General features: G+C 38.1%; 1 protein-coding gene across 2 annotated transcripts in view; it reads right to left on the reverse strand.

Annotated features, from left to right (window-relative positions):
* Positions 1 to 14096, reverse strand: part of stx8 (syntaxin 8) — a 179508-nt gene that overhangs the window by 125948 nt on the left and 39464 nt on the right. For both annotated transcript variants that reach the window (XM_078225517.1, XM_078225518.1), the window contains exons 5-6: positions 10879 to 11003; positions 7569 to 7661 (exon numbers count right to left, since the gene is read on the reverse strand). In XM_078225517.1, coding sequence (XP_078081643.1) covers positions 7569 to 7661; positions 10879 to 11003 — 218 coding nt within the window. The remainder of the gene's footprint in view (positions 1 to 7568; positions 7662 to 10878; positions 11004 to 14096) is intronic.

Raw genomic sequence — 14096 nt, forward strand, 5'->3', positions numbered from 1 at the left:
CATAGTGAAAGTGTCCTAAGGAGGCAATAATCATAAAACAAGTGAATTATTCATTCAGTTCGGGGGAGAGAAGATTGGGTCTAAAACTATTATTTTGAACTTAAATAAATGCAATGATGACAGCATGAAGACCAAGCTGGCTAAAAGTAAAGGCAAAGTATGGCCGAGACAGGAGATCTGAAATAAAAGCAAAATGCTCGAAAAACTCAGCAGGTCTGACAGCACCTGTGGAGAGAAAAATTGAGTAAACGTATCAACTCTAATATGACTCTAAAGTGATTTGGGAAATTAGGTTAAGGGATCAGTTCCTCGAGATGCAGTGACAAACATTTAAGGAGATATTTTGTAACACTCAGCAAAGATAAGACCATAAGACATAGGAGCAGAATTAGGCCACTCAGCCCATTGAGTCTGCTCCGCCATTCAATCATGGCTGATTTTTTTCTCATCCCCATTCTCCTGCCTTTTCCCCATAACCCCTGATCCCCTTATTAATCAAGAACCTATCTATCTCTGCCTTAAAGGCACTCAATGACCTGGCCTCCATAGCCTTCTGCGGCAAAGAGTTCCACAGATTCATCACTCTCTGGCTGAAGAAATTCCTCCTCATCTCCGTTTTAAAGGATCGTCCCTTTAGTCTGTGGTTGTGCCCTCTGGTTCTAGTTTTTCCTACGAGTGGAAATATCTTCTCCACGTCCACTCTATCCAGACCTTGCAGTATCCTGTAAGTTTCAATAAGATCCCCCCTCATCCTTCTAAACTCCAACGAGTACAGACCCAGAGTCCTCAACCGTTCCTCATACGACAAGTCCTTCATTCCAAGGATCATTCTTGTGAACCTCCTCTGGACCCTTTCCAAGGCCAGCACATCCTTCCTTAGATATGGGGCCCATAATTGCTCATAATACTTCAAATGGGGTCTGACCAGAGCCTTGTACAGCCTCAGAAGTACATCCCTGCTCTTGCATTCTAGCCCTCTCGACATGAATGCTAACATTGTATTTGCCTTCCTAACTGCCAAATAAACCTACACGTTAACCTTAATCTTGAACAAGGACTCCCAAGTCCCTTTGTGTTTCTGATTTCCTAAGCATTTTCCCATTTAGAAAATAGTCTATGCCTCCATTCCCCCTTCCAAAGTGCATAACCTCACACTTTTCCACATTATATTCCATCTGCCACTTCTTTACCCATTGCAGTGTGAAAGAGAGACTCGCTAACCAGGACGTTAAAGATAGTATCAAATTGAAAGAAAAACCATACAACTCTACAAAGATCAATGACGGGTTAGAAGACCGGACAGAATATTAAAAAAAACAAAGAATGGCTAAAAATGAGAGAAAAATCAGAGTATGAGAGAAAGTTAATTAGACATAGAAAAACAGATAGCAAGAGTTTTTACAGGTATTTAAAAGGAAAAGATTAGTTGAACGTTGGTCCTCTACAGAGTGAGTCTCGGGAATTTGTAATAGATAATAAGGAAATGGCAGAAGAATTGAGCAGATATTTTGCATTTGTCTTCAATGTAGAGGATACAAATAACATCCAGTGATAAATGTACATCAAAAGATCAAAGGAAGGGGAAAAGTTAAACAATAACATTCATCAGGTAAAGAGTACTGAGAGAATTATTAGAACTAAAAGCTGACAAGTCTTCAGGTTCTGATGGACTTCATCCTAGGGTCTTAAAAAAAGTTGCTGCTGAGATAGTAGATGGATTGGTTTTAATTTTCCAAAATTCCCTAGAGTCTGTAAAGGTCTCCCAGATTGGAAAATAATGAACGTAAATCTGCAACACAAGGTAAGAGGAAGATGGAAAGCAGGAATCCATAGATCAGTTAGTTTAATACCTGTCATAAGGAAATTCTGAATTTATTATGAAGGTGGTTATAGTGGAACACCTTGAAAATCTCAATGCAATCAGACAGAATCAACATGGTTTTATAAAAAAGTCATATTTGACGAATTTATTATTAGGAATCAACAAGCAATGTGGATAATGGGAAACCTGTAGATGTGGTGTACTTAGATTTCCAGAAGGCATCCGACAAGGTGCCACCTCAAAGGTTACGACACAAAATAAGAGTTCATGGTGTAGAGTGAACTAATATATTACCATGGATAGTGGATTGATCTGCTAACAGGAAACAGAGAGCAGGCAAAAAATCGGGTTGGCAAGTTATAGTTATGATGAATGGAGCGCCACAGGGATGATTGCTGCGGCTTCAACCATTTACAATCTATATCAATGACTTGGATGGCAGGGCTGAACATATGGTTGCTAAATTTGTTGATGATAAAAAGTTAGGAGAGTAAGTTGTGACAAGGACACAAGAACTCTGCAAAGGAAATTAGATCAGTTAAGGGAGTGGGCAAAACATTGGCAGCCAGAGTACAATGTTGGAAAATGTGAATTTGTCCACTTGGGCAGGAAGGATGAAAAATCAGCATAATATTTAAATGGGGAGAGATTGCAGTGCTCTGAGGTGCAGAAGGATCTGGGCGTCCTGGTACATGAAACACAAAAAGTTAGTATGCAAGTACAGAAAGCGATTAGGGAAGCAAATGGAATGTTGTCATTTATTGCAAGGAAGATGGAACCTAAAGGTTGAGGTGTTTTGCTATAATTGTATAGAGCACTGGCGAGACCAAATCTAGAGTACTGTGTACAATGTTGGCTTCCTTATTTAATAAAGGACATAATGCATTAGAAGCAGAGCAGAGAAGCTTTACTTGACTGATTCCGGGAATGAAGGGGTTATCTTTTGAGGAAAGGTTGGACTGGCTGGGTTTGTAACCATTGGAGGTTAGAACAATGAGAGGCGACCTTATTGGAAGTATAAGGTCATGAGGGGACTTTGCAAGATGGATGTCCCACCTTGTAGAAGAGACTTGAATTAGGACCACAGCTTAAAATTAAGGGGTCTCCCATTTAAGACAGAGATAATAATTTTCTTTTGTTCAGAGGCTTGTGAGTCTGTGGAACTCTCTTCCCTCGAGAGCCATGAAGGCACGGTCATCCAAAACTGAGTTAGATTGATTTGAACATACGAACATCTGAATTAGGAGCAGGAGTAGGCTATGGTTACAGGGGTAAGAAGGAAACTGGAGTTGAGGCCATGATCTTATTGAATGGTGGAACAGGCTCAAGAGACTGAATGACCTACTCCAGCTCCGAATTTGGATGTTCCTACGTTCAAATCTATCAGAGGCTCTAGACTATCTATAAGAACTCAGCAGGGATGCTGGCACTTAACCTACAAACGGCACATTATAAGAAACAACTGCTGAAACGGCCTTTTAAAGAAATGGCAAGAATGAATATCTGCTGCCAGTTGTTGAGCAACCTATAAAAGAGTAGAATTGTTCCAATTGGAAACACAACAGAGGCAGAGAATGCTCTTCCGAAGGTGGAAATTTAGCCAACAAATTCAGTTTACTTTGGAAAAAGTTTTGATTTATTCAGAGAGCATAAGTGTCATCCAACTAAAGAGAAAGGGGACATAGTAACAAACTGGGTAAAGTGTCCGAATAGAAAGAAACAGCGATCATGGGCTGAATTTTAGCAGCCCTGTGAGAAGTTTTGGCAAGCTGAGAAAATGGTGGGGGAAGGTGTTGGGTGATGAACCTAAATCTTCCCACCACCGTGGCATTTTGCCAGTGGTCGGAAAGGTCCCTGCCCAGGACCCAATTAAGCCACTTAAAAGTGGCCAATCAGTGCTTCTATTGGTATTTTACCAGCAGCGGATAGGCCTGTCACTGGACAGGGGGGTACTCTTTTGTCTACAGAGTATTCTGTAATGGTAATGGCTACCACAGCACAGCCACACTGCCTGAACTTTAATTGGGCTGGCAACCGCCCGAGAACACCCTGGTGCCCTTTCTAATCCCCTCTTCCTGCACCCAGCCCATAGACCTGTAGTTTACAGCCCTACATCTCTTGGGCCAGCATTCTAATCCAACTCAGTCTCACTGCCTCGAGTTGGTGAAATGATTTTGAGCAAACCTAACCCAGTTCTTATGTTGGCTGTAGAGTTTGCCATAGCTGACTGGTGCCACACTATCAGCAAATGGCTTTCCTTCGTTCCAACAAAAGTGGCTTATTTTGGAAAGTAACTAGCTTTGTTGACCCAGGTACGCACAGGCAAGTGCTCACTTTATCCGAGTTAGCACTAGTGCTGCGAATCAATCATGTGCAAGGAATGAGGGGTGGGGGCAACATACCCCACAATTACTGGCATACACCTTACTGACTCACAAAATAAATAAATTGGCATCCTATCAAATGTCGATCGTGCCAATCCAACAGCATAGCAAAAAGAAAACACTAAACCACAGGGAAAAGCAATATAATTTTACACAACAATTCAAAACAAGGAAAGAGAGATATGCTACTTTTGAGCCAAAGACTATAAGATTTCTGGACCGTCTGGCACTTCCGATTGCTTCATAAACAGTTCTCTGTGCAATCGTAATATTGTACTATGTTAGGGTTTACATTGATGCAGTGGAAAAGGAATGGTGGAAATACAGCTTCAAGATATGACTTTCAATGTATTGTTTTATTAAGTAATGCTTTCCATATTTATGGTACTCGCTAACTCAGACAGCACAATTCTGATGAAACTCCACTGAAAATGAAATGGCTTGTATTTTTTTTAAATAATTATAGGAATCAAGTTTTACATCTGTTTTAATGAAGCATGAGGATTTTTTTTTAAAACCAGTTTTGGCACAAATCTCAAAAAGCAAATTTTCTTTGCAAATTACCTCATTACTTATAAATATTAGGGGAAGACGCAGATGGCCTGTTGCTCAGCAACACGACAATCATGAACAATGAACAAAGCTTCAGCCCCTAATAGAACACAATAAACAGGTTAACGAAGCAGCGCCAATATGAAATTTCAAGAATGCAACAGAAATCGGGTTTATTGCTAAATAGAAACTGTTCACTGGCCCTGGGTGTTTGTGATCAGCAATGACATCATACTCGGAAACAAAGATTCTGCCAGATTCTAAACCAACTCATTTATTTCCTGAAAGTTAATCTCTACATACAGTGTCTCAATGGATTTGGCATTTGCAAATGTCTGGCTATGTCAATTAGAGTCTTATACATGCAAATGTCTGTCTTTCATTATATTCATCGCATTTGCCCGCAAACAACAATCTTGAACATATTCGAAGGTTTTACTCCACTTGAATATCAAATACAGGGGATCTGCTCAAACTGAGTTCTAAATTTGTTTAAAAGGAAACACGGTCAGGAATCAAGTAAACAAAGCTTTTAAAATATCGACACTGATATATGTAAGAAGCATAATTAATAATAATCAGCGCGTAGTTCTTGACACTTGGATTCAAACTGCTCATTAATTTTCCCTGGGCATAAATTGTGTTCAAATAGAATTAATAGTACACAGAAAAGCTCACCATTTAATATTTTCAAAGAAAGCTTACATCTACCAAAACAAAATACTATATTTTCTACCCACTGATAATAAACAAGTGAAAATCTGCTCAGTACGTGGAGAGCAAAAGACACACCGTAGTTACTTTGTGCAATGTTGATAGTGCAGTCGCCTGGAATAGTAACAACGTTCAAACACTGCCCCTAGGATTTCACTTTTTAATTGACCTTTTACTGCGTCTTTGAATGAGCACTGCAACACTGCTCTACATTATTAAAATGACCCTAAACAATCATGCATCATGGCGTAATTTTATTATTCATGTTATGTTACATTAACGTGTAATAGCAAAACATTATTGGGATGAAAGAGAATGGAAGAATGTGTCATCTTATAATTATGTAATAAATAAATTATCGGTCCACTAATTTTGTGACTAATCACCAAATTGAACTTTTATTACACTGTTATGGAAGTGACAACAGTAGGATTTTAAAGACTCAAGTTAGAGACTCATGTTTTTCTCAAAGTTGTAAGTAAGTGACTTTTTTTTCTCTTTGTAGCAATGCTCCAATCTTATTCCTTATTTTTAGAAAAGCATTGAGAATACACAGTAAAAGTGTCTCGAAGTGCAAATAAATAGGAGCTATCTTGCAGTAGCTGGGAGCTGGAAGGACAGCGATTGGTTTCATAGAGTTGGGCAAAAAGCACTGCAAAGCCTTTGGGAATGGCAGGAGGAGTGTGCTGAGATCTGGCAATTATGGGAGGTGGCACTGGGATGGCGGCGCACAAGGAGGAAGATCCCAGGTTTGATGCAATTGAAAAGTTGCATCAGGGTTCAGGAAGCACTGGGGAAGAACTGATGTCATAAGATATGGGAGGAATGGAGGGGGGATGTCAAAGTGTGACAGCATTGCGAATTATGCATCGAGTGTCTGAGAGAAATGGGAGGGGAATGGTAGGACCCAGCAGACAGCATGCTGAAGTCTAAGATCATTGGGTATAGCGAAGAAAGGTGGCTACTCAGTAATAAGGTTAATGGGGAGGATTGTGAAGACTGGGACCATTGATAAGGGACCTGGGCTGCACAAGTAGATTGTGGAAATATTTTCCTCCTCAATCCACAGAAACATATCTGGGGAGGGAAGTTCTGAGATCTGGCAATGTTGCAGGACAAAAGAGGTAGCCAATCTTTATAAAATTGCTCCCATTCCTCTTCTTTCCACCCCCCCCCCCAACCATCCCACCACCAATATTTTCCTGGATGAGAAAGCTGGTTCCAGTGAAGTGACAAGGAATTCTTAACTGTTGAAAGTTTACAAAGCAACCACATTCAACATTATCTACGTGTCAAAAGTTCTTCGTTGTCTGTGAAGCACGTGGGGCAGGCCTGAGGTCATGAAAGAAACTTTAGAAGTCTAAATCCTTCTTTCTTTTTTCACCTGGACCATGGTGAATCCACAACACTGCCTGCCTGAGGGGGAACCACTGTTTCTGGAGTGTTTAGGTATATAGAGGAGAAGCATCTGCATAGGGATTTTCAATTATGAATGCTGACATAAAAGATGAGATACAAATTTCTGGCAAAGAAAGAAAGTTTTTTGGAAACAATATTTGTAAATATTCTAATATTTGAATAATATTTAACATAAATACTATATATCATCACCTACAGTTGTAAACTTGATGTTCTTCAAAACTTTAAGAATGCCATTATAAACTTTCCTGAGCTTCCTCTCGGTCTCACATGAACAGGGCTATTTCAACATAAGGGTGCATTATTCTAGAACTCCAACATGCTGTGCCACTGAGTGGCAGGTCCCTGGAAGGTGTCCATGGCTCTTAAGGCTTCCAAATTCAGCCTTCAATGTGGAAATCGGTAGCTATTCCATAAAAAGGAAAGGTAAAGGACACAAGATATCCTAGGTTGTTCTTGTGAACTCCATGGAGAAGATTTCCAGAAAACTTCATGGCATGGTGAGACGATGAACAATTTCAAAATCAATATACTGTATTCTTGATTTTGATACACTGACACCATGAATGGTAAAACACAACAAAAACAGACCGACTAGAAAGGCAAGCCAGCCAGATTTATCAAACAAGACATATATTAGAACACGAGCAAATACAATCTTTTACAATAAGTCTTACCATTTTGTTCATCTAGTTCATTTCCAATATCTTGACCCATTTGTTTTTGTCTGGCTAACACTGTTGCCAAAGCATCCAAACCTGCATCTTGTTCTGAATTTAGAAAAAGCACAATAGAATTCAAGTAAATTAACTATCAACATGGAAATTAACTGAACACTGTATTCTTAAAGATTCTGCTGACAGTTTAGTATTAACTTTTTTAAAATAAAAGTTGCAATTTTAGTTTGTATGCATTCTTGGCCTCCCACATGACAGAGCAGGTCCTCTCTCCACCTTGCACAGCTCTGGAGTCCAGAGGCAGTTACTGTCTTGAAATACTATGTTTAATGATCAATCCATGGGCAAGAACATTAAAAAGCAAAACCCCCATGTCTTGCATGCAAACTTTGTAAAGCCAATATCCCAAGAAAGAAAGCAAAATATAATCTACACTTAATGTATTGCTAACTATCAATACTGTCTGAGTTTAACCCTTTCAATGTATACATTTGATAGAAATTATATAGCCATGGCCATTCAAAATGTAGCGGCTTTTAATTAAAACAAGATCATTTTTATTTAAAAATAAATGCATGGTAATCATGTTTCATATTAGCTCATCAATGGTACAGTGTCTCAAAACTCACAACCTTAGGACCCAAGTCGTGCTGGTGCTGGATTTGAGACACTTTTCTCCATCAGAATTTTGAAAGTTAGAGTTTTCCCAAGAGGTTTAGTACAAGTGTTTTGCTAGGTTATTCCAGAGGGCAGTAAAAAATCAACCACATTGCCTTGGGTCTGGCAAAAGATGGCAAACGTTCTTCCCCAAAAGGCATCAGTGAACCAGATGGGTTTTTTATAACAATCGATGATACTTTCATGGCGCTATTACTGAAACAAGCTTTCAAGATTTGTTATTAACTAATTCCACCAACTGCCATGGTGGGATTTGAACTTGTGTCTCCTGGGAATCTGGATTACTAATGTTGTGACAGTATCGTCCTGAGGAGAAAGCCAACAGATACATATGAACACCACAACCTCCAAGTTCTTCACCAAGCCATACTCCATGCTGACTTGGAATTATGTCACCACTCTTTCACTATTGTTGGATCAAAATCTTGAAACTCTTTTCTTCAAAGCACTGTGAGCATACCCATCTCAGATGGAGTGCAGTAGTTCAGGAAGGCTGCTTACTGCCACCTTCACAAGGGTAATTAGGGATGGGCAACAAATGATGGCCTTGCCAACAATGCCTGCATTGCATGAAAAAATAAAAAAGAAACATCTTGTGCTTTGGACTGCATTAATCATGGCTCTCACTGGTATAAATTTTGGCTGCATTGTTTCACTTGGCCTTTGATAATGTCAGGCCTGATGGTGAAATTTGAATTTAATAAAAGTCTGGAAATGAAATCTAATAATTCATAACCATAAAACCATGGTTAATTATCATAAAACCCATCTGGTTCACTAATGTCGTTTAAGCAAGGAAATCAGCTGTCCTTACCTGTTCTGGCCTACATGTGACTCCAGATCCACAGCAATGTGGTTGATTCTTAAAATGCCCTCTGAAGTGGCCTCGGAAGCCACAGTTCAAGGGTGATGAGAGGTGGGCAATAAATGCTGGCCCAGCTAATGATGTCCACATCCCATGAACAAATAATTAAAAAAGAGATAAAGCTGGTGTAATTATCGAAAAAACTACTGCTGTACAAAGACTCTTCACATTCATTAGCCGCACTGCCTTGGTAAATCTTCAAATGGACATCTCCTATCCACACTGCAAACAACACTGAATAAGAATGAATTCACTGAATGAAGAGGGACAAACTCAAGAACTTTGACAGATAAAACCCTGGACTAAGGGTCATTAACAACTGCATGGTTGTGAATAATTGTTTGGCTCCACTGAACGTATTGCTGTAACACCAGTATGAGCCTGAATGGAGTAAAAGTTGGCAGACCAACTTAAATTACCTGCTCCACACTAGCTTGAAATCCAAGAATAGCATAGTTCTACACATGCTTATTTAAACACAAGCACAGAATTGTACAGCATCCAACTGTGACTAATATTTAATGTTAGTAAAGAACTGATAGGAAATTCCATTCATTTCTAACATTAAAACGTTAAATATGGTCCTGAGCACATATTAAGACTTCAATTTTGATATATTCAAGTTGGTTGAGGTATGCTGCAATTGGTATGGAACTAAAGCACTGAGACTACGTCAATTTGTCTTAGTCCCAACATTAAATTCCAAACTGACATTAGGCTGCAGTTATACTGTATATTTTGGATTACTACACACTATAAATTGCTTCTAATGGTCTTAACCAGCTCAGTTGTTTCATATATCTACCTAGATGTAAGACACTTGCACCTTCCAGGTAATACAATCCAAATGCATTAGGGCTATGAAGCCCAATTGGTCAGCTTCTTTGGAACCAGCTGCTATCGAGTAAAAAAGTTAGTACAGTGTGTCAGTATTGAGATCTGCAACAGCTCATCATCATGAATGACTTCATTATTCTTGCAAATGAGTCAAATAGTCTGGAAACTAATTTTCCAAATGGTTTCCTTCAATTGTAATTAGTTTAGCTAGATCAGAATAAAACCTAAATCAGCTCTGGTAGTTATGAGCAATTATTCTTCTTGGCATACACAGATTTTGCTTTGCATAGTCGTGCAGGGACATGCCTACTGTATGAATGTAGAACTCAAATCAATTCAAAACATGTAACTTATTGTTATATATTTATAGCTCACAATCAATATGTGGCTCGAAAACATATTGGGTATGATTTAACAAAGTTAACTTAACAATAGATTACAGGAAAAATCATTGTCTTGTATTAATCAATCAGGTGTTTCCATGGTCCCATTACTTCCAAAAATAAGGTTATTGATACAATAGATTTTAACAGAAATCACAATGAATTTTAAATAAATATAATTTTCCAGTATTAATTGCTAAGATAGTTCATAATTTAACTTATTGTTCATTGTTTAAAACATATTACCACTTATATTCTTTCTGGTAATGCTTTATTTCTTGCATTAGCTTTATGGCAAAAGTTAAAGTAAAAGTGATAAAACATTAAATTTATTTCCCGGCTGTGTTCTGTTATAAGCTTTACAACTTCAAAGTTCTCCTTTTTCAGGTTGTACTTCCAGTCAAAATTAATGGAGAACTCCATGCTTATGAACATCCTTAATAATAACAGCAACCAAATATGCAAAGAGGGCTTGGTGTATTTTCAGAGCTTTTGCAGACAAAACACTGGGTGTATGAACATGAGCGTCCATGAAGATGGGCTTTACCTTGTATGATCCTCTGCTGCTGTTGTTTGATTTCACAAAAATCAAGCCCCTTAGTCTCCTCTGACTCTTCCGCTAACCAAGGATTGGCGGGAACAGTGCTTTGATCTCCAGTCATAAGGCTAGACCTGAAAATTAAAGCAAGTTTCAGTAAAAACTTGACTGATTAATTTAAGTGCATCACGCAAAAAGTAGTGCAAGGATCAAAGTTACTGATACATTTTACAATGTTTATAAGCGATTGCATGTAAAAGGAAATGTGCAACTTCCAACGAAGTCAATAATAAGGTCTTCCTCACAAGTGGAAATAAATGTATTCCAGTTTCAAATGAAGTACTTGAAATGCAGAAGTGTATTGTTTTAAAGTTTTTTTTGCAGGGAAAGGCAGTCGTGGGAGAGCAAAACCCAAAGAAAAAGAAACTGAGTGGAAATGATGTACTGAAATTTAAAAAGAACGTTAGGCAGTTCATCCAAGAAAATGTACGAAATGCCATTGCAACTAAAAGAGAAAATGCAACAAGGAAAATATGACAAGCTGTAAATTAACAAGAAGCAGCCAATGTTCAAATCATTGGTCAATTAATGTTGGTCAATTACTAGATACAAGAATAATTTCAAATTCGGTTAAACAAAGAAAACCTGGTCACTATTTAATCATGCGAAGGGTTTTTACTTATTAAGATTCACTGACAGTGTTAGCAGGTAATGTGGAACAATGCATTTAAACAGATATGCTTCAAATTATCCAAAGAGCATTGATTATTTTTGGTGAATCACCTATTTTACTGAATGGTCTTAGTTTAAACCCACAAATCTTCACAGTTTATGACGTGCAAAGAACTTTCATGCTTACAAAAATGTTAAACTATTTCTGTAGCCAAGCCTAGTGGCAACAGAAGTAGAAAGTTCCCAGCAACTCATGGTCAGTGAATCATTGATTTCCGCTGGTTGTTTCTGAATGCAATAACATGCCCGTAGGCGAGTTAAATGTGAGTATTTCACATCAACTTTAGAATAACGTGAAAATGGCTTCTCTGCGATTCAATTCACAGGCAGAAGCTCCAAGCAGAATTAGATTTAACATTTAAAGCAGTTGCCTTTCTGAGTAAAATTTGAATATGAGGTCCATTCATTACCCAGCACACAGAGATTTAACTCTGCATCACAACAAGAGGACTTTTTTTCAAACAAACTTTACTCCATTTTCTGCACTTTGCTTGCCACTTGGCATTGCAACAGAAAAAAAAGCAAAGGCAAGTCCCAAAATACATAAACTGTGAATAATTCGAAATGCTGGCCAACATTTGCATGGTTCCTTACTCCAGTATATCTACCCTGAACCCTAACAATATTTAGTCAATTTCAAGTTAAGGACAACATCCGATAATGAAAGCAATTAGCAGCAATCTGCATCACTGTCTATATTCGAACAACCTGTTACAAATCCATCGAAAATCATGACAAATATCACTTGATAACTGTAATCCCTATGACATGTTTGGTAACTGGTCTGCAGTAAACACCATTGTACTTCCTTTTTACTCTCTGATCTTACTACGCTTTGCGTTAGTGGTGTAAAGATTAAAGCTTATCCAATTAGCCTCCCACTGATTTTGCCATGTTAATCACCTAAATCTTTGGAATGGTCACAGAGCAGTGGAGTGTGTAGATGATTTCTCATTTTTTTGTGATCAGCTTTAACTAATTATAAGGCTTTGAGATTTGCTCAAATAGAAAAGACGAAAGGAATGGAATCAGAGAGCTGTGTCGCTGCCTAATAACCAGAGGCTAATCTTGCATGAACTATTGTTTCACTGCAAATTCTTTCCAGGAAAAAAACTTTCCAAGTGTCTCTGATAACTCAACCGCAGCTTTTTCCTGATACAGGCCACACATTAAGATTTACTGTTTTTTTTTACCAGATAAAAGCTAGTGTGGGTGCATCGCAACTACCTGATTATATGAGAACATTTGGCATAATTACGAAATTGATTTTTTTGAAATAAAGGTTGCGCTATATAAAAAATGTGAATAGCTAGTTTAAGTGAAAAAGGCATGCCAACATTTTTTAGCAAACGGATACAAGTTCATTGAACAGTAATAAAATGTAAACTATGAGTCATTATATCGCCTCTAGGACTTGCTGATTTCCGCAACAGTTGGATGTTATATTTGTGATTAATTGAACAAAAGATTCCACAAAATGAAATATTTGAGCTTCTGCCAGTCTTAAGCAGAATGAATTAATCTCCTAAAATTCCATTTATTAGCTTAACTTTTGACAAATCTCCAGTTGTTCACCACATTTAGGGACAAAACGATAGATCAAACTTCAAATCAGTACACAGTTTGGCTGAGCCAAGTTTGGCTGTGTTTCTTCAGTTGTCTTTTGCCACTGCGTAAATTACACAGCATATTAAATAAACAATTCAACCGCTTATGAATAATAGAGCATCCTTTGCTGAAAGCTGCATAACTTCAGGATAAGCATAATTATTCTTCATAATGGTCACTTGATAACAATCTGGGAAGGGATCTCTTCTTGATTAGGCATCCACACAGATGAACACAGTCAACCCTTAAGTCAGCAAACAGGAATGTACTGATTTGAAGATTAAATATTTCACTTACACCATTTTCAGGAAAATATTTTCAAAATAACAGAGACCTTTACTGATTCTATGCCTACAAGGGTATAGGCTAACCTATCAAGGCACTGCTACAATAAGATTAGCCCAATTGAATAACTCACTAACGTACCATGAAACTAGCTCAGTAAAAGCTATTGAGTGAGCAGTGCGATAGGTTCGCTCCAGACATTTCACCTCTTGTGATGTGGGCTCAATCTCAGGCCAGAATGATGGGATAAGTTTCTCCTCCTTGTTAATTGTAAGGGTAACTCTGTGATATGGGTTTGGACAATGTTAATTCAGTCCACAGTAGACATGGGTTTATAGCACAGAACTGCTCCCTATTTCAGCTAATTGGCAAACACATTCACATAACAGCATGGTTGATGATACACTTTGGTGCAGTAGGTGGTGTTCATCTGACAAGGCTTCAGAGCCATCAGAAGGCAGAGTATTACATCTGATGTGGGGGGTTTTGATACCAAGATTGGGTATATGAAGTTAAAAGTGCTTCATTCACATTGCTGAGCACAAAATAGTTACAATTAATAACCAAGGACTTCTTAAAGAAATATTAATCGTTTGCAATTG

This window comes from Mustelus asterias, chromosome 12 (genome assembly GCF_964213995.1).
Source record: "Mustelus asterias chromosome 12, sMusAst1.hap1.1, whole genome shotgun sequence".
In the NCBI taxonomy this organism is placed as follows: Eukaryota; Metazoa; Chordata; class Chondrichthyes; order Carcharhiniformes; family Triakidae; genus Mustelus; species Mustelus asterias.